Consider the following 26,359-nt stretch of genomic DNA (forward strand, 5'->3'; position numbering starts at 1 on the left):
CCCATAGGTGTCTGAACCTGGTCCAGGCAGCATTTTCAGTGAAGATCAGACTAGTCCTCTCCTCACATGCCAGAGTTTCAGGAGACAGGAAGACAAGACAGGAAGGACATCTAGAGGGTGAGGTTGGGAAGCACCATGGTGGGAACAGCAGGGAAAGGTCAAAATAAAGACCCAGGGTCTAGATGAGAAGGTCAAGGAAGGTATCCCACAACTTACATACACCCAAAACCTTCTGAGTGTGAGCAGGGATCTGGAGATTGTGAGTGGTGAGCTTTATGGACATCTAAATAGAGAGTTCCATTCAGAACAAATTAGAAGTCCAAAGGCAATGAGGGGAGAGAGGCAGTGTCCTTAGACTTCAACCCAGTAACATGCAAATGCACACACACACACACACACACACACACACACACACACACACACACACACCAAAGCTGAGTAATGAACATACCTTCTTAGAACCTGCAGTCCATCTTTTATAACAAATATAAAGGCCCTGATGTTGATGGCTGTCTTAGGATTTCTATTGTTGTGAAGAGACACCATGACCATGGCAACTCTTACCAAGGCAAAGCACTTAGTGGGGTGGCTTTCACTTTCAGGGATTTAGTCCATTATCATCATTGTGGGAGAAGTTAGGTGCAGGCTACATAGTGCTGGAGAAGTAGCTGAGTGTCCCATATCTTAATGTGCAGGCAACAGGAAGTGTTCTGAGATTCTGGGCATGGTTTGAGCATATATGAGATCCCCCAAAGCTTGCCTCCATAGTCAATAACTTCCTCCAACAAAGCCACTCCTCCTAATAATGCCATTCCCTACAAGAAATGGGGACCAACTACATTCAAACTGCCACAATGGGTTTCTCTTTTTTTTAATATTAGTTTTATTTTAGCAGACCTCTCCCACTGCTGCCCTGCCTCTCATTAATCAATACCACATCATGTTGCCTAAGGGAAGAACGTGCTTCTCTTTGTCCACAGTCAGCCAGAGATGGGTATGCTTTTTACTGGTACAAAGGGAAAGTTCTAGGCATCAGGCAAGAAAATGCACATTAGTAAAAACCACTCGTTCAATTAATCCAGGACCTGCACACAATGGGAGAGAAACAATATTCTGTAATGCATGCTGCTCCAGTATGTCATCCAGACACCTGTGCAGCTCCATGTACACCACCAAGAATGACTACATGTGACCTCTGGATGCTGGGTGGGATTAATTCCACCTCACACACAAGACTGACAGCGTGGACATTGCCCAATTCCTCTTTGCATTTTGCTCCCATGTTAGGGTTTGAGTGTTTAGTGATGTGGTGACTAAAGAAACTCCATTTTATGCTAGGCATCCATCTTGGTACCCAGTAGTCATTTGTCTCTGACTCCAGATCCTGGAAAAAAAGTTCCCAGGAACCCTGTCTCAGTGACCCTCCCACCCTGAAATGCACAGCTGTGACCATCTGCTTGTTATGACTAAATTATTTTCTGGCTTCTGTAACTTGTTTATGCAGACACCTGAAAATTATTTTGGATCACCTTCATCACTTCACAGAACACACCACTGTTTGCTTGCTTGAACAGATATTGAAGGTCTTCTTCTGTTTTGTGCCTTTAAAAATCCTTCCCTCACTTCCCTTCTCATGGCAGTTCAAGTTTGGCTCAGAGATTTTTGTCCTTCTAGCAGCTAGGAAATAAATATTTTAATCATGATTAGACCTTTCTCAGGTGCCAAGGACTCTAGACAATTAGGAGACAAACTGCAAAGATCAGAACCCCTATTAGAATCTCTACAGTGAGAGCAGGACCTGTGGAATGGTAACTCAAAAGGGAGATCATCTTCAGCCAGACCCTTGGGGTTCCCCCGCCAGCATGGCCCTCAGAAAGATCCTGTGGGAGTCAAGAAGGGACTATCTGAGAGATCTATAGCTTCATCACAGTGAGGTGAGAATGTGAAAGGCCTGGCTCCAGACCTCTGTTCCAGATTCAACTTCAGGTGACCATGGAGAGCTTGTATCCAGGGTTAGAATTTGACTTCCTGTTAGAGCTGGCAGGGAACAAGGCTTTACTGACTGTACAAGACTCATAGTGTGGAACCAGCTGTACACTGCCAAGGCATATGCAGTTAGGTAGATCTCCCGGGCATCTCCTTCTCCTGAGTCTCAGTGGACAGGTGCCAGGATGTAAGCCAACTCTTCTGATGAGTTTAGGAGACTTCACAGGAAGTTCATGTTTATGGGCATGATATGGCCATAAACTCATGAAATCACAGCAGCACAAGACCTGTGTAAGCCTGGCCCATCAACAGCACACTATGGACCAGATAAGAGCTCGAGAAGCCACACCCCTTCCTCAACTCATTGGTAATAAATGGCTACCAAGGGATAGGAAATTATTTTCTTCAGTGCTTAATTTCCTATACTACAGGAACTACACAGGTTTTTCTTGATCAGTGTGTGTGGAAATTAACCACCTCTCCATCCATGCTCATGTAAGAAACCCTAAATAACACAGTGTTGAACACACAGACAAAGATGGAGGCCCAGTGAGATGGATGCCTACTAAAAGCACTTGCTGCACAGGCCTGACCACCTGAGGTTAACCTCCAGAACTCATGTAAGGATGAAAAGAGAGGACCAACTCCTGAAAGTTACCATCTGACCTCTGCACACTGTGGTACACACCCACACTCATTCACACCCCTTCCCCCATATATATATATACATATATGTATATATATAATAAATTACATATGCATACATGAAACATGTAGGAGGGTAGCATTTTAGGAAGAAGAGTTCAGCAGGACTGGGAAGTGATGAGAGAGTAATGGGGTTGTATGTGACCAAAATACATTTGTATATGTGTGAATGTGGGATTGTATCAAACAATGAATTTTAAATGTGTTTTAAAGCAAGTCTGCAATTCTCTTCACTCTTTGAAGAAAAAGAGAGATAACTAAGGACACAAAAGGGACTCTCGACTCTTCCTCTGAAATTTTGAAAAAGAAAAAAAAAGAATAGATTACAGATTTACCTCCTTAGGCTTTCTGTGAAGCAAAAGGACATAATTTTTTTATTTTTTTTAAAGGGCATAAAATATTTTTAAAGATTTTCAAATGTGGACAATTAAAACTACAAACTGAATTGACAACATACAGAACAGAAAAACATTGGTAAGTCATCTATATGGTACAGCTTTTGTGTTCAGAGTAAATAACTGCTACAACTCTGGGGAAAAAAGTGATCCCTAAGTCATCAGGGAAATGCAAATTAAATCTACTGTGAGATACTAGTTCATCCCAGGTAGACTGGCTATAATCAAAATAACTGACAACAAATGTTGCAGAGGATGTGGAGAATGAGGAACACGTATTTACTGCTGGTGGGTGTGAAAATTAATAGAGCCATTATATAGAACTTGTGGAAATGCTTCAAAACATTAGAAAATACAACTAGACTCAGATATTTTACTGGGAATATACCCAGAGATCCTGTACCCTACCATAAAGATATTGGCACCCGTGACTGAAGCTGGTCTATTCAATATAGCAAGGAGATGGAACCAATCTAGATGTCCATCAACAGATGAATGCATAATACAAGTCTAATGCATGTACCAAATGAAATTTATTCATCTCTAGAGAAAAATGAAATCATAAAATTTACACTAAAGTGGATAGACTTAGAATGTATATTGTTAAATAAGATCACCCAATCTCAGGCGAAAAACCACATGTTCTTACTTGTGTGTAGATCCTAGCCTATAAAATGTAGGCATGTACACATGTAATTAAATATGCAGAGGTATGGTACAACATATAAGAAGAGGAACATGAAAGGGTAATTTTACAGAGACAAAACACTCCCTAGTGAGTTCACATACATGCTGTACTGTGTGTGGATTCCCTGAATGCTTGCTCTCTCAATATGGAACAAGGTTTTGATGTAAAACAGGTTTTAACAAGCAATATCCACATGTAACTCTGTGCTGCCACCTTAATGAGAGCCCAAATTTGAAGTTATGTTTTTCATCTTTTAAATGTCCCTGTACAATGCAGTTCTTGTAAGTGCTACCAACTTAGGGTGCATTATTCTTTAAACAAAAAATCCAGCTATAACAATTATAGTGAGCAAAGGCTTCCAAAGTATGGTTAAATCATCATGATTGGAGAATTTTTGAAAATTCCAGGAAATGCTGACTTACTGCCCCTGAATCTCAAAGACAAACACACCAGGAATTACCAACACTGAAAAGTTTGCAGTGTTTGGTTTGGTTTTCATTTTAGGTTGTAAGTCTAGAATGTGATATTATTAGTGAATGAATGTACTTTGCTTTAAAATTTAAAGGTGGAATAAAATGATTCTCGAGTTAGCATAGGGCTTGGATATTCCTACCCTGAAAAGATATTAAAAAAAAAAATCTATTAAAAACACATGGGAAAGTGGGCTCAACATCATCAGTCTTCATGGAACTGCAGATCAAAATGGCAGTGAATCTCACTTCAGCTATTCTAGATTGCAGTAAAAATCTACCTAGATCCTCAAAGGTGGCTGCTCACTGGGACCTTCCTAGGAAACTTGGTGCTCAGCTTTTGTAGCTTGGCTACCATCCTTGCAGTAGACCAAACATGAGCTGCAGGTCTACTCATGAGCAACAGGGGGCGACAATAAACCACATAATCAACAGGAAAAACTGCTTGAGGTGTGACCCTACCTTGCAGCCTTGTTTCCACCCCAGTTCCAACAGGCCTAGGCTCCCTCACATAATCATTTCCTTTGTCACTGAGACCCCCACTCTGCAAGGAGACCCTATGTAGTCCCCTGCCTCCTCTCATCATCTGTGAGGACAGACAGGGAGATCACAGGGCAATCTCCAAGGAGAGCAAAGACAACCCAGAAGATCAGATAAGGCATGGGCAGACCTGAATCACATTCATACAGCAAAGGAAGTTGGGGGTGGAGGAGTCTCCCTGGTGCCCTCCATAAGAAGCCGGAGCACAGGGTCCTCTTCCTAGGACACACAGGTCACCTCCTCCTGCACAGCAGAATATGAACCCCTGAGATAACCTGTATTCCTTCATCAGACACCTGACTGGTGACACTAGTGATGACAGGTCTGGGCCCTCCACAGGCATCACTGGACCTTTTCCTGCCCCTAGAGTAGACTGCCACTCTCTGCTGGGAATAATTCCCACCTTCCTTGAGCATTGAGATCACAGGACAGACTGGGCTCTGCTAGGTTTTGGGATCTCAAGGAAAAACACTCTTGGCTATAGGAAGTTTAGGGACAAGGCCCTGGGGTGAGCTGCTCTTCTCTCGGGATACAGGATACTTCTCAGCCTTGGGGCTCAAACTATGTTCTAGAACACTGAACAACAAAGGAATAGAAGGATGGGAGGCAGCACTCACAGAAGAACAGAGCAATGTACACACATAGACTCAACCCACAGCCCATCTGACTCCAAGAAGTGCCCCCCTCTGGGAGGAGGCTGAGGTCTGGGAATAAGCACAGAGCAGACACCAGAGGAGCCCAGCATGGCAGCAGTCTGAGAGACAAACCTCCTCTCCAGAGGAAGAGCCTAGTCTACAGTAGAGACCATGGAGTTCACCTCAACCTCTCTCCACAAAGCACAGCTCTTCTGGAGGGGATTCCTGCTCACAGGTGAGGAGACATTCCTCGGGAGTAGAGAGTTGGACAGTTCATAGACTGGATGGGGTCTTCTGGGAGAGGGAAAGAGCCTGAAAAATGACATCATGCTCTGCTTGAATCCTGAGACCATAAGGAAGCTCACAGTGGATGGGAATTTGGAAGTGGGGAGGAAAAACTCAGTTGTTCCCCATTGTAGATTTATCAGCACTGGCCACTGTGTCCTGAAGACTCAAGTTGACAACTCCATCAGGGTGACTCTCCAAGTAAAACTCAAAGTGGGCGAGTAAACAACATCCTCATTATAGGACCCCGAGGAACCTGCAAATAAACCCCAGGCTCTGAGCCACTCATTTATTCACATGTATCTGAGCCTGTTTGAGGTAGAGAGGTTTAAACCAAAATCAAACTAGTCCTCAAAGAGCTATTACTATTGGACAGGAAGACAGAGCAGCAAGGACATCTAGAAGGTGAGCCCAGGGGAGGACAAGCACTTCAGAAGAAACAGAGCAGGGAAAGGTCAGAAAATGAAGGAGCGGAGTCTTTAGAGGAGGAGGTCAGACAAGACATGCCTACACTCACCATAGATTCTGAGTATGAGCAGGGATCTGAGGGCAGTGAGGGGTGAGCTGTGTAGACACTATGAAGCCAGTTTCATACAGTGGAAAGATTCAGGGGTATTCAAGAATGGGGGTGATGCTGCTGACCTCACCTCAACAGGACACACACACCAAGGCTGAGAGTTAAACACTCACATTTCAAATTTCTACAAAAGCAAATGTCCTAATAATGATTGATTTTTTTTCTCTCTTCCCTCTTAGTCTCTCTTTTAACCTACTGGACCTCTCCCACCGCTGCCCTAGGCATCACTCTTGAAGCAGTTCCACTCAATGTTGCTGTAGGGAATGACGTTCTTCTACTTGCCCACAATGTGCCGATTGATGTCTATACATTTTCCTGGCACAAAATCATTGGTCGCGTGGGGATCACGATAGCCAGCTATCAAAAACACTGGGATTCAATAAGATATAAACGTGATTACACTGGTATGATTGAAATGTTCATCAATAAATCCCTGCTCATCAAGAATGTCAGTAAGGATGACCCAGGAGACTACAGAGCAGCAGTGGTTTTGGGGAACCAAACTAGTGGTCTTCTAAAGGTGAAGTTTCATGTATACTGTAAGTAATTCTCTGTAACCTCTGAGTCATGGGTGGACCTAATCCTGCTTCACCTATAGAGCTGTCATTCCTGGATGACTCTGTGTCATGGTCCCAACATTGTATACAAACATTTAGTAAAGGACACACAGTGGAGAAAACGGCAATAAATCAGGATGCCTCACTTGAATCCACCCTCAGAGAAGAGGGGTTGAGGTAACTGAACCCAGATATGTGAGACTCTACCCAGGGTTTTAGATGCTTATTATGAATATGGCCTTGAGGAAGACCCTTCATGACTGAGGAAACCATGAGAGTCTCACAGAGCAATGACCACCCCAATAGCTTTGCTCAAGAATTCCATGCCAGACTGGACCTGGAATCCCAAAATGTTTGTAGACTGGGTTGGAATTTGATCTCCTGTTGGAGCTGAAAGGGGACAATGATGGATTGTAGACTGGGAGCCTGCTGACAGTCAGCCTCTGAGAGCCATGTCTGAGGTAGGTCATCTGGTCATCTCTTCCTGAGACACAATGTGCTCAGGATAGGTGGAGAGGCAGGAAAGGCAATCAGCCAGCTCTTCTGATGGTCTTCTGAGACCTCCCAGGAAGGTCATGAACCCTAAAGAGATAGAAGGAAAAGTGTACAAATGGCAGCTCTTTGCCTCTGTGGGTCCCGCCTAGGGATTATTTCCTGCAGGCAAACACTAATAGACACTGCTTGGTGGAAGGTCAGGTTGTTGTTCACATTTAAGGTTAACTTTCAGGCATGGCAATGATCATTTACCATGTGTCCTATTATAGGGAAACTGAGACAGGAAACACAGTCACTGAGTCAGGGTCACATAGGTTGTGGATTGCACAAGGTTTCTGTCCATAGCCACATCTTCAGCCTCCCCACCAAGAAAATGGTACTAAGTGACTTTCACTCTTTTAGACCATTTTGTGGAATCAGGACCCCCTGATTCATGTCAATCAACATCAAACACCTGACAAGAATGGCCCACCTGTGGCCCGGTCAGACCTAAATGTCAGCTGTCAGGTTTTTCAAGGAAGCTAAATTGGAAGACTAATCATAACCTGTATATAGGAAAGCCCTGAACAGCAAAGGCTTGGAAGGCTCTGGTTTATACTCAGCAGGGGAGGTCAGTGTAGCTGGAGGGACTCAAACCTTGTGTCTCAAGGCAGGTAACGGGTCAGTGAGGACCAGGAGATAAAATGAGGTCTCTGATTCCAAGTCTTGAGTCTGACCATCACCAAACACTGCAGCCCAGTTCACTCATGAGAAAGTCCTTGCTTCTTCCATACACAGCACAGGAGGCCCCATTATCTCTGAGCACTCAGCCGCTTCATCTGCCTGTAATTTGCTTCCTGACTGATTCTTTAAGGATCTGGGTTGGCTGGAAGTTAAGAGACTGTCTCTGGTTGTAAGAGGCCTTTGCAAGAATCAGAAGTACCACACAGGGCAATCATCTCTCTGTGGTGAGCACAGCACTGCCACCCAAGCCCAGCAGCACAACTGAACATTCCAGTCCCATGGATGGTGAAGACTCAGTAGCATTAATGTGTGAGGCTAAGACTCACAATACAGCCTACCTGTGGAGGATAAATGGCCAAAGCCTCTCAGGTTTGGACAGGCTGAAGTTGTCTGTGGACTACAGGATTCTCACTTTACTCAGTATTGTGAGGACTGACACAGGACCCTATGAATGTGAACCTGGAACACAGTGAGGGACACTGCAAGTGACCCATTCACTCTTAACATTACTTTAAATATTTTCTGTTTCATCCTGGCCCCAACTGCCTAAATACAGAGGGCTAGAGCTACCTTACTCAGTCCCAATCCCCTTTGGTTCATGAAACAGATCTAATATACAGATACCTAGGCTGCCAGGGCATCCTGGCCCAGCCCAAGCAAATGTAGACAGGCCCAACATTGATCTTAAATGTGCTCCAGGGACTTCTGCCTAGAGAGGCTCAGGGTGATGGAGACAGGGGACATGTTAGACTCATTCTCACTGCACACAAGAGTGTGCAGTGGGGGTATTTGTGTGTTGTGCTTTAGGTAGATCAGGGCTTGTGCAGGCTGAATGAGTACACTTCTAATATGCACCTCCGCTCTGTATAGGACCTGCTCAACTAAGATTAATGTACAGCTCAAATAGATAATATGTCCTTTTACAGACCAGGATTTCCCCTTCCCTCTGCTGACAGCACATATGACTTTATTCTGTTTGTTCCAGATGATCCAGATGTCCCGCTCATATCCCCCTCAAATATTCGTTTCCATTGATGGACAAACCTCACATCTTCTGTCACACAGATGCTAACCCACCTGCACAGTACTCTTGGTTTGTCAATGGAGAGCTCCAGTCATCCTCCCAAGAGCTCTCTATGTTCCCAACATCAATACTAATAATAGTGGATCTTATACCTGCCTCGTCTATAACTGTCACGGTCCTCAGTAAGACCACAGTCAAGAACATTACAGTCCTTAGTAAGTTGATCTCTGAAATATCAGCATCAGGTTTGGAGTGGAGTTTTTTAGTTTTCTGGGAAGGTGCAGAAGCATTTCCAGCCCATGTCTATGGGAGCAAGCAAAACTCAGTCTTCCCCCAAGCCTCTGCTCCATCCCTATGTCTTATGATCTCCTGTTTCTTTGGTTTCTGGCTAATAGGGATGGAGCTTGCAGTGTGAGGAGGAAGTTCTCCCAGTCTTTAAAGCCTTAGGTTGTGTAAGGGACTTTCCATGGTTAGGATAACCTCAAATCAAGATTTCTTTCTGTGCCTAACACAAGCTTTCCTGTCCTCTCCATTTTTATTTCATGACCTCCACGACCTACAAGGAACACACAGGGCTTTCAACTGTGCTCACATTCTTATTCTCCAAATTGGAGGAAAATATTCCCCACAGATGGGGACTAGACCTCTGCTCACATATCTGCTCCTGTCTCTTGGGTAGGGTGGCTGGATCAGCTCTGACACAATGGAATGGGAAGAGTGGGTGGAGAATGTGTCTGTGAGCCCTGTTCTGAGTCAGGGTGAACAATGTCTTTGACAGTTGATGATCTTCTTTTGCTTACTCTTCTCAAGGTTCAAAAAACAAATGTCGGCTGTGTGTGGTGGCACACATCTTTGATGCCAGCACTGTGTGGGAAGAGGCAGCTAGATAGTGGGTTTGAGGTCAGCCTGGTCTATATAGCAAGTTCCAAGCAAGCTAGGACTGTACAGTGAGACCCTGTCTCAAAAATTATCAGTACCGAGCATTAGAGTGTCAGGCTGTGGTCAGCACTGTGACTATTCACTTACTTCTCTGTAGTATTTAATCCATATCCATGGGGAAAGAAATACAATTTTTTCTACAAACAAAAATTCTTCAGTTAGAGATTTCTCCCTGTCCTGAGGTCTAGCCTTTAACACTGTTAAGATTAGTCCCATGACATCTTATTTAATTAAAAAGAAACATCTTAACCCCATGACAAATTATTTAATTAAAAAGAAACAGAAGACTGTTTAATAAACGATGGGCATGACTGTTCACACTCACAGAAAGTGTGAGCAAGAATCCCCATAAATATCATTAGGAAATACATTTTCCCCTACAATGAGATTTCTGAACAGGTGGGTTGAAGAGGCTCCCAGTGTGAAATGTACACAAATACCCTGAGTTAGGGTCTCTGTGAGTGATCTTGATGGAGTAAGATTCAGTTCTCTTCTTGCAGATCACATCTTCAACCCAAACATGTGATCTTGCAGAGGACCACTTCATTCTATGGATCTTGGGAGCTGTCTGAGATCTCTGAAGGTGACAGACTCTCATCTGGCCCCATCCCTTGTTTATCCACAGATCCAGTGACTACACCATCCATCCAAGTCAACAAAACCATAGACAAAACCCTGACCTCTGTGTTCCTGAAGTGCCTGTCAATCGACATTAATATCTCCATTCATTGGTTCTTCAAAGGCCAGAGTCTGAGGATCACAAATAGGATGAATCTGACTGAGAACAACAGCACCCTCCAAATAGTCCCTGCCAGGAGGGAGGATTCTGGGGATTATCAGTGTGAAGTATCCAATCCACTCGGTTCCAAGAAAAGTGACCCCATCCAGCTGGATGTAGTAGGTGAGTGACCTCTGTTCCCCTTTTACTCCATAGTGTTGTAGGTGGCGGCAGTTTCTTTATTATCAGAGTGGAGAATGGGTAAAAGTCACAGGGAGAAAAACATTGTTCAAGATACAAATACAGCCAGCTTGCTGATGGATGCATGTTAATCTCATGATAACACACCAAGCAAGGTCAGCACAGTGCTGCATGCCTTAAACCCCAGCACACCAGAGGCAGAGGCAGTTGGACTCTGAGTTACCAACCACTATGGTCTTGTAGCCAGTTTCAGGTTAGCCAGAGCTACATAGTGAGGCCCTACTCAAAAAAGAGAGCATGAAGCAGGAGGCATAGAAGTACAAGACCACTCAACTGAATATACCAGGCTCTGCTGACTCCCCATAGGAGACCTTGCCTTGAAGGAGGTGGGAATTGGTGGTGGATTGGAGGAGAACGCTTTGGGGTGGGAGGAGGCAGGACAGGGGAATCTGTGATTTATATGTAAAATGAATAGAAAGTATCTTAATAAAAAAGAAGCACAAGGCCACTCCAGATTACACAGTGAGACCAGGTCAATAATAACAATAATAGATGTCAATATAGCAAATAAAAATGCAAAGTGATTAAGAGTTTAGGGTGTGAGTTAGACACACATACCACCCTCAGAATCTAGTAAAATATTCATGGCATTCTACACCCTATACCACACAATCAATTTTTCTTTAGATTATTTTCAATACCTAATATGAATACTGCATTGACACTAGTCTTATTCTGTTGAGTACAAGACAAAGATAGGCAGAATCATTGTAGACATACTTTTCCAAGTAGTTTGTTTCCAAGATATTGATCCATAAATATAAAACCCATAGATAGAAATGACCTGTACTGAGTTTCTTCCTATGTTAGCTTATTTATTCATTTTGAATGGGTATTCCCCCTTATAGTGTGTTGAGGTCAGAGGACAATTTGTTGGGGCCAGTTTTGGGGCCAGGGAATTGAACTCAAGTAAGTGAGCAAGCCCTTAATCTGCTAAGCCATTTCACTGGCCCACATTTGTTTGTGCACTTATTTCTGTGTGGCAGTTTGGGGTAGGACTGGGAGGGAAACTGCAGGCACTCTTCCCAACTGAGCCATCTTGGCGGCCCATATACTGAGTTTCTTTTTCTCATGCTCCTTGAACAGACTCTTTTCTAATAACTGTATTTTTTGTGGTGTGTAGTAGTAGTAATAATAGTAGTAATAATAGTAGTAATAATAGTAGTAATAGTAGTAGTAGTAGTAGTAGTAGTAGTAGTAGTAGGGTGTGTGTGTGTGTGTGTGTGTGTGTGTGTGTGTGTGTGTGTGTGTGTTTGATTCTTAACTATTGAGCTATCTCTCCAGTTCCATAAACAAAATACTTGGAGAGATAGCTCAATAGTTAAGAGCCCTAGCAGCTCTTCCAAATGAGAGTGGGTCAATTCCCAGCACCCACATGGCAGCTTATTACTGTCTGTAACTGAAGTTCCAAGGAATTCAACACCCTCTTCTGTCCTCCTCATGTAAAAAACATGCTTGTTCTACAGAGACATATAAGCAGCCAAAAAGGCCCATATGATGCATCTGGCATCATAACAAAGACATCATTTGAAATCCAATTTCAAGGTGCTTTCATCCTGTCTCCTAAAAGTCTGATGACTTTCAGCTCTGATCCATTTTAGGTCTTTGATCATTGTAGAGTTGATTTGTATATGTTTTTAGGTGAAGGCTTAACTTCATTCTTTTACATAGATATTACATCTTCCCAACATCCCTTGTTTCACTGATTTTTCTTCCAACATTGTGCAGTGTTAGCAGCCTGATCAAAACACATCTGGTCACAGAGGGTCAGATGGACAGCAATCATGCCTTCCAAGTTCTGTAACTCAATAGGACAACTCTGTTTCACACCAATTAATTCAAAAGAGCCAGCAGGAAATGAATGTTTTTAACAAATATAAAAATTGACAGATGAAAAGGTGGATATGCCAACTACTCAGATCTGACACACATTATAATATATATGCAAAACTGTGCCTCTTAAATACACACATGATCATTTAACTAATCTTTAATTTAATCATGGCCAGTGTGCATGAGCAGTTCTGGGCTTTCCAATTCCATTTCACTGATGTGTATATTTGCTTTTATGTCAGTAGTAGACTATATTGATTGTTGCAGCTTTGTACTAAAATTATGAAATCATGTAGGATGTCCTGCAATTTTATTCTTGTTTTTTTTTCAAGATACTTTGAAGGCCAGGTATGGTGGTGCTTGCCTCTAACCCCAGCTCTTGGGAGCAGAGACAGGTGGATCTCTGGGAGTTTGAGGCCACCCTGATCTGTATAGTTAGTTCCAGGACAGCTAGAATGAACTTTTCTATTTCTATGCAAAATGCCACTGGTCTTTTGATCTGATATGCATAGAAGTGATAGAGTACATTCAGGGATATTGTCATCTATTTAAAAAAAAAAGTCTTTCAGGCAATCTGCCTATGCCTGTAATTCCAGCCACTCAAAAGTTGAGGCAGGAGTACCAAAGTTCTAAAAGTACTTGCCACATCCAATTCAAGGCCAGCCTCATTAATTTAGTGACATCCTGCTGTGGATATTGTTCTGTATAAATAAAACACTGATTGGCCAGGGGTCAGGCAAGAAGTATAGGAGGGACAAAGAGTGAGGACAATTCTGGGAAGTTCAAGGCTGAGGCAGGGAGACACTGCCAGCCGCCACCATGACAAGCAGCATGTGAAGATGCCAGTAAGCCATGAGCCATGTGGCAAGGTATAGATTTATAGAAATGGATTAATTTAAGATACAAGAATAGTTAGCAAGAAGCCTGCACAGCCATACCATTTGTAAGCAATATAATTTTCTGTGTTTACTTGGTTGGGTCTAAGAGGCTGTGGGACTGGCGGGTGACAGAGATTTGTCCTGAATGTGGGCCAGGCAGGAAAACTCTAGCTACAACATCCTGTTTCTAAATAAAAATTAGAAGGCAGAGCACAGAGTATAGCTTAGTGGTAGTGCATTGCTTACAATGCACAAAGCCCTGGGTTCAATTCCAGTACTGCTGAACAACAGTAATAATGAGATTAAGTCTTCCAACCCATCAACCCCAATGGCTGTCATTTCTTGTCTTCTTTCATCATCTCTTATTTGGTAGTTTTCTGAGTGCAAGTCTTTTATCTCCTTGGTGGAGTTAATTCTAAGTATTTTATTCTTTTTGGTGCTTTCAAAAATAAATGCTTTTTTCATTTCCTTTTCAATTGTTCACTGTTAAGGCTGGGACTATTGCTCAGGGGCTGAGCTCATGCCGGGCATGCAAAAGGCCCTAGGTTCAAGCTCCACTATTGCCAGGAAAAACAAAAATCAAATTGTTCATGGTCAGTAGTAGTATACAGAAATACAGCTCACTTGGGCATGTTCATTTTATTAGCCAACCAATTTACTAGATTTGCTCATTTAGTTCTGAAAACTTTCTGTAGAATGTTCAGGATTTTCTATGAACAAGTTCCTGTCATGTACAGATACCTTTAACATCTCATAATTGGGTACCTTCATTTCATTGTCTAGCCTAATGACTCTGTGTAGCACTCCTATGAGTGTCTTGAAAAGAAGTGGTCACAGTAGTGTGGTGGTATTCTAATTGTACTGAAATGTGATTTTGATTATATGTTAATAAATAAAGTTGCCCGGGGGTCAGAGCTATTAGAACCATAGACAGAGTGTGGCGGTGGTGGCACACGCCTTTAATCCCATAGATCTCTGTGTGTTCAGGGCTACAGCCAGCATTGGAGACATATGCCTTTAAGACCTGGGGGCTGTACATACAGACAGTGACGAGGCAGTCACGTGTTTGGGTTTACAACCAATGAGAAGGCAGAATGACTATGAAACGACTTACACACAGGGAAATAGCTCTCTTTCGGGAAGCTGGAACCATGGCAGGAGGAAGGGTGAGATTTTAGCTCTGAGCTCTGACCTCTTGGCTTTCTCTTTTATATTGGTTCTGTGTTTCTTATTTAATAAAACGGTTGGTTACATCTACATCTGGCGCCCAACATGACAAGAATCCATTAAAAATCTTGGCTTGGCGGCAGGTCTGCTTTCCCGCAAGGGCGGCAGGCTGGGCGGCCCCCTAGTCTGAGCAGCTGGCTTCCTAGCCCGGGCCTAGGTGTGCTTGACCTCAGGCCGGACTAACTGTGAGATGCTTGCTTAAAGCCTGCTTGCTTAAAGCCGGTGCTACAAACAACTCAGGCCTGCCCTGCTGAACAGGACCCTGCCTGTAAAACCAATGCACATGGTCGGAGCTTAAGGAAGCCAGAGCCAAGCCTTGACTCGGCTCAAGAGGGAACACGTGGCTGGATTTACAGATTTACACCTAGGACACTAGGTGGCTGTTTTGAAAATCCCCTCAGATTTCTACTGTTCTATGCAGATTTGGTAAGTCACGACATATCAGATATTTTAAAGGAAACTATTTAAAAGAGAATTTTTTCACATTAAAAAAAAGGGTTTTATGTGTACATTGGAAGAAAATTGGGTTTTGTTAGAAATTTTAGGCAGTCTGACAATGGAACAACTATATGAGAAGATTAGTATTGGTGGAATTATGCAGTTTATTACTATGCTAATCCTCATTTTAATATTTAAAAAGATAGTCAATTTAAGTGCCAGGATAACAGCTTTAGAAAAACTTGTTAAACCTGTAAAAATTCAGACAGAAGAAATTAACAGTGAAGTTGTTTCAAGTCTGGATCATAAGGTTACAGAAAGAAAGCCTGTTTTCACACAGTCACCCTTAATTTATCCTGTAACTGTACAGCAGATGCCTGATCAAATGGCTACACAAAATATTTCAGATCCAATTGAAATGTTGGATTTAAAAAGGTTTAAGGAAGCAATAGTATCTTATGGCATGCATTCCCCATATGTAAAGCAAATGTTAAACTCTTGGTCAACATATAATAGGATTGTACCACAGGACTGGCGGGACCTTGCACAAGCTGTTCTGGAACCCAGCCAGAGACTTCAATTTCTGACCTGGTTTAAGGATGAGGCTAAAAACATAGAAAAACAATGCAGGGATAAAGGAATACAAGTTTGCCAGGATCAGCTTATCGGAGAAGGCCAATATACTTCAGTACAAACACAATGTTTATATGATGTCCAAACCCTAATTTTATGTTGAACAGCAGAATTGAATGCGTGGGTCAGAGTTGAGGAACCAGGAAAAAAATCTGAGTCATTTACAAAGGTTATGCAAGGCCCAAAAGAATCTTTTACAGATTTTTTTTACAAAGACTGGCTTCAGCAGTAAAGAGAATGGTCTCAGATTCAGAAGCTAGTAAGGCAATAATTGAATCTTTGGCCTTTGAGAATGCGAATGCAGCATGCAAAAGAATAATCAGGCCGTTAAGGGCAAGATATGCACCTTTGGAAGATTGGATTAGAGACACAGTTAGTGCTGAGGCTGATGAGCATGATGATATGTGGGTAGGAGAAGCAATTTCAAAAGGTTTGAGGAATGTTAGATGTTTTGGATGTGGAAAGCAAAGACATTTGAAAAGGGACTGTAAAAAGGTCATTCCTAGAAACAATGTTTCTTCAAGGAACAATGGCAACAGAATGCCCCTTCCTTCTGGAGTATGCAGAAGGTGTGGTAAGGGAAAACACTGGACCAACGAATGTAGATCAACAAAGGACAGACAGGGTAATCCTTTGCCTCAGGCTTCAGGAAACTCCCAGAGGGGCCTCATGCAGGCCCCCATAGCAAATCCAGTTCAAACCTTTCCTGCAGTTGTAGAGAAAATCCCTACTCAGAGCAACTAAATAACCAAATGCCTATTGGAATAAATCATGTTGCTCGGGATAATGAAACAGAGAGAATAGAAAATTAAGGAGAAAACATAAAAAATTTTTTTGGCAAACTTCTATTAATGTACAAAGACCAAAACTAACAATAAAAATATATGATGTTTTGTTGACTGGTCTGGTAGACACAGGTGCTGACATTACCATAATTGCACAAGAATTTTGACATCCAACTTGTCCTCTTCAGAAGATAAATGTTCAACTGTTAGGAATTGGAACATTATTTCAAGTGAAACAGAGTGCAAGATGGCTCAAATGTATAGGTCTAGAGGACAGAGAGGAAAATTAAAACCATATGTGGCTAACATAGCTATGAACCTGTGGGGTCGAGACTTGTTGCAACAATGGCATACTCAGATTAACATCCCTGCAACCTCAGAAACATATCATAAACTATCAACTTGATTCTGAGAGCAATTTTAGAAGATATTATTCTAATGAGTGGTTACCAGCCATCCATATTATACGAGAACAGGGCACAACTGATGATCTTCCAAAAACACCAACAGCTCTACCTTTAAAATGGTTAACAGACAAGCCTGAATGGGTTCAGCTATGGCCTTTAACAACAGAGAAACTCCAGGCTTTAGAAGAGCTGGTAGAAGAACAGTTAAATGCTCAGCATATTGAAGAATCAACCAGCCCTTGGAATTCTGTATTTGTTATTAAAAAGAAATCTAGTAAATGGAGAATGGTAACAGACCTTAGAGCAATTAACAAAGTAATTCAGTCAATGGGCTCTCTACAATCTGGAATTCCTTTGCCTACTCTGTTACCAAAAGGATGGCCTCTCATAGTTATTGATTTAAAAGACTGTTTCTTTTCAATACCCTTACAAGAAAAAGATGAGAAATATTTGCCTTCATGGTGCCTACTTATAATATTTCTCAACCGGTAAAAAGATTTCATTGGAGGGTCCTCCCACAGGGAATGTTGAATAGCCCAACCCTGTGCCAATATTTTGTACAACAGCCATTGGAAGTGATATGTAAAAATTTTCCTAAATCTATTATTTATCATTATATGGATGATATTTTACTAGCTGACTCAAATGCAGATACTTTAGAAAGAATGTTTGAAGAATTCAAGAAAAATTTGCCTTGCTGGGGATTACAAATTACTGCTGAAAAGATACAAAGAGGAGATTCTATTAATTATTTAGGATATAAAATAGAGCTACAAATAATTAGACCCCAAAAGATGCAAGTTAGGAGAGATCGACTACAGACTCTTAATGACTTTCAAAGGTTATTTGGAGACATTTCTCATCTCCAAACTGTTGTTAGCGTAAAAAATGATGAACTAAATAATTTGATCAAAACCTTAGAAGGTGACAAGACTTAAATAGTCCAAGAGAATTATCACCTGAAGCTGAGAAAGAATTGGCCTTGCTAGAAAAGAAAGTACATGAAGAGCACATGGATAGTATTGATCCAAAGCTGGATTTCATTTTGGTTATTTTACCCTCTAAGCATTCTCCTACAGGAATATTAATGCAGAGAGAAGATATTATATTGGAATGGATTTTTACCAAATAAACCAAATAAAAATTAAAAAATTATATGGAAAATATCTCTGACTTGATTTTGAAAGGAAAATTGAGACTTTGTCAATTAGCAGGGAATAGACACAGCAGAAATTGTTGTACCTTTAACTATGGAGGACATTGAAAAATTATGGACAGAAACCATGGCAAAGAGCTTGCAGTAATTTTTTGGGAGAAATTAACAGCAAATATCCCAAAAGTGATAGAATTGATCTAATAAGGAGAGCTGATTTGATCTTGCCTCAAATTGTACGGGAAAAACCCATATCTGGAGTTCCTACATTTTAAACAGATGCCAACAAACAAGGAAAGGCAGGTTACAAATCAGAAAATTTAAGTAAAGTGGTTCAAAGTCCTTATAATACTGTTCAAAAATTGGAATTGTATGCTATTCTGTTGTTATTAATGGATTTTTCAGAACCTCTCAACATAGTAACTGACTCTCAGTATGCTGAAAGCACGGTATTACATATTGAGACTGCAGAATTTATACCTGATGAATCAGAATTAACTGCACTATTTATTCAGTTACAAGATACAATCAGCAAAAGGACTCATCCTTTATATATAACTCACATCCGATACCATACTGGTCTGCCAGGCCCTCTAGCACAAGGCAATGATGAGATTGATAAATTATTGATAGGAAATATGCTGGAGGCTTCAGAATTTCATAAAAAACATCATGTCAATAATAAAGGTTTAATAAAGGATTTTTCCATAACCTGGCAACAAGCCAAAGAAATAGTAAAGAAATGTCCTACTTGTTCCTTCTACAATCAAATGCCATTACCAGCAGGATGTAACCCAAAGGGTACTCAGAGGAATGAAATCTGGCAGAAGGACGTGTTTCACTTTGCAGAATTTGGAAAATTGAAATATGTATACCATACCATCAATACTTATTCAACATTTCAATGGGCAACTGCTTTGAGTTCTGAAAATGCTGATTTTGTAATCACTCATTTGCTAAAAGTTATGGCCATCATGGGCATACCTGCACAAATCAAAACTGACAATGCTCCATCATATGTCTCTTGTTAAAACGAAACAGTTTTTTGCTTATTACAATATAAAGCACATTACAGGTATACCACATAATTCTACAGGTCAAGCAGTTATAGAAAGATCAAGCAGAAATATAAAGGATATGCTAAATAAACAGAAAGGGGTAACAAAAACCCCCAGAAATAGACTATATAATGCTCTATTAACTTTGAATTTTTTCAATGCCAATGAGAAAGGAACAACAGCTGCAGAGAGACATTGGATAATAGAAAAAAACTACAGAATTAAATCAGCCTATCTACTTTAAGGATGTGCTGACCTCAGAATGGAAACCAGGATATGTGTTACATTGGGGACGAGGTTTTGCTTTTGTTTGTACAGGAGAAGATAAGCTGTGGGTATCATCAAAATTGATAAAGGTTCCATTTGAACAAGGGAGGGCTCTTAATTAGAGGAGGTGATAGTTCATCAACCAGCATGAACATCCAATTAAACTGAAGAACACTGGACAAATGATACAACTGAAGAAAAGGGACAAATTATCCCAGGATACAGAGTGAAATGGCGTATGGGTATATCATCTAAAAAATTTTATAAGTCTTCCTAAATGTTTGTTTCTGCTCTTCTCTAAAGAAATTTAACACTATTGGTCTTCTACTAGTCCCAATTAAATTAAAATTTAAAGCTGACTATGGAGTTGGAGGATGGCTCTCTCCTTCTTTAAACTCAAGCATGTTGTTAAAAGGAAAATGCAAACTCCCTGTATCATGCCAGAAGAAAAGAGCCATCTTTTGCTATGGAACAGGAGAAAAACCAAATTAATTAAGGGACTATTCTATTATTAATCTCAACTCTTTGATTCTAATCTGATTCTTTAAACTTTTCTTAAAATATGAATTTTATATCAAATTTAAAAGATTAATACACACACACATATATATATATATATATATATATATACATTTTAAACTTTGTTAAGATATGAATGGTCATATAGAGTACTAATTCTAGAAAAAAGGCTTCAATTAACTGCATATATATGTCTCTGTGGTCGAGTCTCTTATCAGTTTTCTGCAGGAAATCATGGCCAGGCCTAATATCAACTGAAATCTCCAGGAAGAAGATGGGGCCCCACATCAACAATTCCACGTGGACAATAATAATATCACTAAGCTGACAAACATCATCTACAGATCAGCTTTGAACTACAAAGTTCTCAGAGAAATTTTGAGAGGGCTAGCTGAGATGATCCAGTCTCAAAGACTACTTGAAAAAGGACTTGAGATAAATCCTGAACTTTGGCATTATACACAGACTGGATAACAAAGTATATAGTTACCTTTCCCAGAATTTGACAATTAACCTAAAATTTTTCTTTTCAGGATAAAGATACCTATGCCCATACCCAGCAGGAAGCAATATTACGAATATGACGTCCACATTCCCAAAGAGGTGGTGTGGTGTGGGTGGTTTTTTGGTCTTTTAATGGATTTTAGGTCTGGGATAATTTTCATTGTTTATGGGGGTTGGTTACAAGTTGTTGTCAAGGGTTAGAAAAAGGGCTAAGCAAAGGAGATTAGATTTAAGGTTCTTGTTTAAACAAAAGAAAGAAAAAGAAAAAAGACAATTACTGGTTTTAAATACTTTACATTGGATTAGATTGTTTTATATTATATACAAATTATATATATTGAAATTGATATTGTTAGAAAATGCTATATGTATATTTCAAATTGTACTTATACTGTTCGTTTAACAAATAATTCAATTTTCTGATCCTTGAATGTTATTATTACCAACCATTAGGATAAAAAGAAATGAAAGTTAGTAGTTAGACATTACAATAGACCTTGTAGTCATATTAGGTATGATTTCAAGATTGAGCAGATATATTTTAGATAAACAGATCATCCTCAAACCCTTCAGAGATCTACAGAATATGGCATTTAAAATGTTTTAATAACTTAGAAAATTATTCTTTTTGTTATGACTATGAGACATGTCCCCTCCTGGCAGTACCAATCTACTTCAGAGAAAATATGGGCATTGAAGAAACTTCATATGAAGTTAACTTTCAATGTGGCAAAAGTTAGCCACTGGACAACAAAGTATCTTCGAATCAACTGCTGACAAGCAGGACATACAGGACACGAAACAAAGGACTACCGATTCTTGACAAAACAAGTGTGGTTATGGTTTTATCAAAGGCATCTTCTAAGGCCAGGACAATATGGCACCATCCCTGAAGTAGCCTTCGCAATCTGGAAAAGGTACAGTGCCCTTTTCTTCGAAGGCAGCTGAACAGGCAGTGGGCTGATGGCTTCTGATGTGCAGTGGAACAGCAGCTGAAACAGTTATTCTTTTTTTTTTCAATTCTGAATATGAATGGAAAGTATTTATTTATTTATTTTTTTGTAATACCTGAGTAAAAGATCGGGAACTTCAGATGCAAGTATAACCAACAGAATGCAAGAAATGGAAGAGAGGATTTCTGGCATTGAAGATACAGTAGAAGAAATAGTTTCATCAGTCGAAGGAAACACTAAAGCCAACAAAGTCATGAACCAAAATGTCCATGAAATTTGGGACACCATGAAAAGACCAAACCTACGAATTATAGGGATAGAAGAAGGTGAAGAATACCAACTCAAAAGCACAGAAAATATGTTCAACAAAATTATAGAAGAAAACTTTTCCAACTTAAAGAAGGAAATGCCTATGAAGATACAAGAAGCCTATAGAACACCAAACAGACTAGACCCCCCCCCCAAAAGTCCCCTCGACACATAATAATTAAACAACTAAATGTACAGAATAAAGAAAGAATATTAAGAGCAGCCAATGAAACAGTTATTCTTAAAGAGTAACTAAGCTCTCAATAGCAGACTGGCATTTAATAGAGTGATGTGGAGAATGGGATGCTGAGATGAAGCCACATATATACAGCCAAGAAGAATGGACAGCTGAATTAAAAAACCATCAATAATATCCAGAATGTAAAATCCTGAATCATGACATGACACTAGTGGAATTCAAGTGTTTCTGGTACATGTACTACTCTCACGCAATGTGAGGCTGAACTGTTGACCTTGTGTACATCCTACTTCACAAATGAGTCTGTCAGATATGCTAAGCCTATAGGCTGAAGATGATGCCCCAACACTTCGGAGAAACCTCAGGTGACTTTCAAGGCAGCTGGCTGTTTCGGTCAACTCACAATTTTTTGGAAGTTGCTTGCATGTACTTCCTGTTTTTATTTTTGTTAGGTAATATTATTTCCTTCTTGGGTCTCTGAAGGAATTGAAGATCAGTTAGTTATAGCTGAAGATTAGTTAGGATGGAAAGTGAATTAGGTACATTTTGGACTTACCAAAATAGGATAGAAAATGGAATTATTTTCTCTGAATTTGTCATATACAAATGGACTAGACATTTTTTAGGTATTTATTGCTGGTATATATTGTATATAGTTATTGTACTTTTGTATATAGTTTTTCTTATGTTAGTTATAACCTTTTTCCTTTTTTCTTTTTATTAAAATAGAAAAGGGGGAATATGGTGATATTTTATTTGTACTGAAATGTGATTTTATTTGTATGTTAGTAAATAATGTTGCCTGGGGGCCAGAGTTAATAGCAAGCCATAGCAGAGCTGGGTGTTTGTGGCACGCACCTTTAATCCCAGCACTTGGTAGGTAGAGCTAGGTAGATCTCTGTGTGGTCAAGGATACAGCCAGCATTGATGACACACGCCTTTAATCTCACTACCAACCATAGAAGACCTGAAGGTCTGTACAGACAGGCAGTGACGGGATGGTCATGTGGCTGGCTTTACAATCAATGAGAAGGCAGAACAGAAAGTCTATATAAAGACAAACACACAGGAAGTAGGTCTCTCTTGGCTGAAGAGAATCACTGAAGCAGGAAGGGTAAGGCTCTTAGCTCTGACTTCTTGGGCTTTTATCTTTACATTGGCTCTGTGTTTCTTATTTAACAAGATGGTTACTTCTACAGATATGATATCTGTGGAGGCAGAGAAGATCTTAGATTGCAGTGCAGTTGCAATAGAATTTCTGCAAGGTAAAGGCTAAGTTCCCTAGAGTCACCAACCAGAGGTATTTGGGGTATTACAGAGTCTGACTTGCTATAATACCAAACTGCAGAAACCATGGTCTCTGCAGAGGGCCTGGTACAATGAGGGTCAATAGCCTGGGCCTTCTGTCACAGCCACAAGAGACGACTTATTCATGGCTGCCACAACTGAGACCCTGAGAATAAGATGTAGCCATGGAAACACTGGATATTGAACACACAAAGTTGCAATCACCCTGTCTCACATTCCCACAGCTTCTCGTGATTGCCTGGATGAAATTGATGGAATTTGAGGCTTGGAAGAAAGAGGGAGAACTAACCTAGAAACACAGTGAGGTGAAAAGGACACTTGCTAGGATCCTCACACTTCAAATCACCCAATCAGTCTTCTGCCAGCAAGGCTGGAAGGTGTTTATCAGCTGTAGGAGTTTCCTGGTTGAAATTTCTGGGTCACTTATGCATTGTATTGTATTGTCTGCAAATAGGTAAAGTTTGACTTCCTCCTTTCCAATTGTATCACTTTGATCTTCTTTTTGTTGTCTTATTGATCTATCTAGAACTTCGAGTACTATATTGAGTAAATATGTGGAGAGTGGACAACCTTGTCTTCTTCCTGATTTTGGTGGAATCACTTTGAGTATCTCTCCATTTAACTTGATCGTGGGTGTTGGCTTGCTGTAAATTGCCTTTATTATGTTTAGGAATGTTCCTTGTATTCCTGATCTTTTCAAGACCTTTGCCATGAGGGGTGTTGGATTGTGTGAAAGGCTTTTCCAGCATCTAATGAGATGATCATATGGTTTTTTTCTTTCAGTTTGTTTATGTGGTGGATTACATTGACAGATTTTTGTATATTGAACCATCCTTGCATCTCTGTATGAAACCTACTTGATCACTGTGGATAATTTTTTTTTGCTGTGCTCTTAAATTTGGTTTGCCAGTTTTTATTGAGTATTTTTGCATCAATGTTCATGAGGGAGAGTGGTCTGTGATTCTTTTTCTTTGTTGCATCTTTGTGTGGTTTAGGTATCAGGGTGACTGTAGCCCTGTAAAAAGAGTTTGGGAATGTCCCTTCTGTTTCTATTGTGTGGAACAATTTGAAGAATATTGGTATTAGCTCTGCTTTGAAAATCTGTAAGAATTCTGTGCTGAAACCATCTGGTGCTGGGCTTTTTTTGGTTGGGAGATTTTAATGATTGTTTCTATTTCCTTAAGTGTTATAGGTCTATTTAAATTGTTTATCTGGTCTTGGTATATGGTACCTATCCAGAAAATTGTCTATTTTTTGAGATTTTTTGAATTTTGTGGAGTAGGGTTTTTGAGGAATGACCTAATGATTCTCTGGTTTCCTCCTTGTTTCTTGTTATATATCCCTTTTCTTTTTTGATTTTATTTATTTGGATGCTCTGTCTGTCCCTTTTGGTTAGTTTGTGCAAGGGCTTGTCTATCATGTTGATTTTCTCAAAGAACCAACTCTTTGTTTCATTGATTCTTTGTATTGTTCTATATGTTTCTCTTTTATTGATTTCAGCCCTCAATTTGATTATTTCCCGGCTTCTATTCCTCTGGGGTGAGTTTGCTACTATTAGTTTTTGAGCTTTCAGGTATGCTGTTAAATTGCTAGTGTGAGATTTCTCCAACTTCTTTATGTGGTCATTCAGTGCTATGAATTTTCCTCCTAGCACTGCATTCATAGTGTTCCATAAGTTTAGATATGTTGTACATTTATTTGAATTCTAGAAAGTCTTTAGTTCTTTCTTATTTCCTCCTTGACCCATTGGTGATTAGATTGAGCATTATTCCGTTTCCTTGAAACTATAGATTCTAATTTTTGTTTTTGTTGAAATCTAACTTGAAGCCATGGTGGTTCAATAAAATACAGGATGTTATTCTTGAATATTAAGGATCCACCTTAATAATATTCTTCTCATGGGCCAGAAGAGAAGTTATGAACAGCGACAATTATTTTTGGAAAATGAATCTGAGAAAACCATGCTCTTTCTTTGTCTGTCAAGTTTATTCCTCTGGGACACAATCCTGTCTACAGAGGTACAGTTCTATTCTCCTGCCTAGCTCTTTTTACCTGATTTCTCTCTATATGTATCTACTGTCCCCTCTAAGTTCTATCTTAATTCTTTCATCTTAATTCTGGCTCATCAGGGCTTTCTCATCTTGGCCTTACTCATCTAGTAATTCTCTATCTGGATCTTCCTCATCTTCCATCTTGTCCTCAAGTTCTCCCCTCAAAATCTTCCTCTAAGTCTCCTTATACCTAACAGTCTCCAAGTCTCTGAGGTATTCAGTTATAAACCCAAGCAATAGCAATCCTCTGCCAGAGCAAGTCATCAGGCTTGAATTCATACAGGGTTATAAAGGCAGGTAAGAATTTTCCTCAAGGAGTGAGTATCAGGCTTTCTTTTACAATGCAAAAGAGAATGGTAAAAGAGGAGGTCAACTGAGAGCTAATGATTGATTACTATATCAAGAAAAGGGGATTAATGTGCTCAGTCTACATTTCTAGAAGTGGTTAGGTAAGAAGTTAGGAGTTAGTGAGGTTCTATAAGAAAGGAGGGTCTCTGCTTAAATTGCACAAGAAATGAAGCTGTCCTCCTGACCTAGGAGACAGGCATTGTTTCTATAATGTTGTTACCTTAGTTCAGGAGATTGTTTGGCCTCGGAAGCTTGATAGGTATTTTAGACAAATACACTGTTAGGAGTTCTTGGAAGCACACATAGCATACAAGAAAATCATTGTAAGAACCAGCTAATATATATGCAAAAGCTAAACTATCACCAAAACTTCTTAAGCCATGACTTGACCTTTACAAATTTCCCTGATCTTTCCAAGTAGTAGCTTTTGGGATAGTAGCTGAATTCCATTATGTTTTCCTATGGCTTGCAGCAGTTCCAGTTTTTTTGTT

At 40.3% G+C, this 26,359-nt stretch overlaps 1 protein-coding gene across 5 annotated transcripts in view; it reads left to right on the forward strand.

Moving 5' to 3' along the window:
• Positions 1–5,377: 5,377 nt before the first annotated feature.
• The window catches only part of LOC143273688 (cell adhesion molecule CEACAM1-like), a 56,333-nt gene continuing 35,351 nt past the window's right edge, over positions 5,378–26,359 (forward strand). For all 5 annotated transcript variants that reach the window (XR_013051889.1, XR_013051880.1, XR_013051886.1 and 2 more), the window contains exons 1-3: positions 5,378–5,654; positions 6,461–6,820; positions 10,645–10,920. Coding sequence is in view for 2 of the 5 variants with exons in the window: in XM_076573651.1 (XP_076429766.1) it covers positions 5,591–5,654; positions 6,461–6,820; positions 10,645–10,920 (700 nt within the window). In the remaining 3 variants the exon portion in view is untranslated. The remainder of the gene's footprint in view (positions 5,655–6,460; positions 6,821–10,644; positions 10,921–26,359) is intronic.

This window comes from Peromyscus maniculatus, chromosome 1 (genome assembly GCF_049852395.1).
Source record: "Peromyscus maniculatus bairdii isolate BWxNUB_F1_BW_parent chromosome 1, HU_Pman_BW_mat_3.1, whole genome shotgun sequence".
Taxonomy (NCBI): Eukaryota; Metazoa; Chordata; class Mammalia; order Rodentia; family Cricetidae; genus Peromyscus; species Peromyscus maniculatus.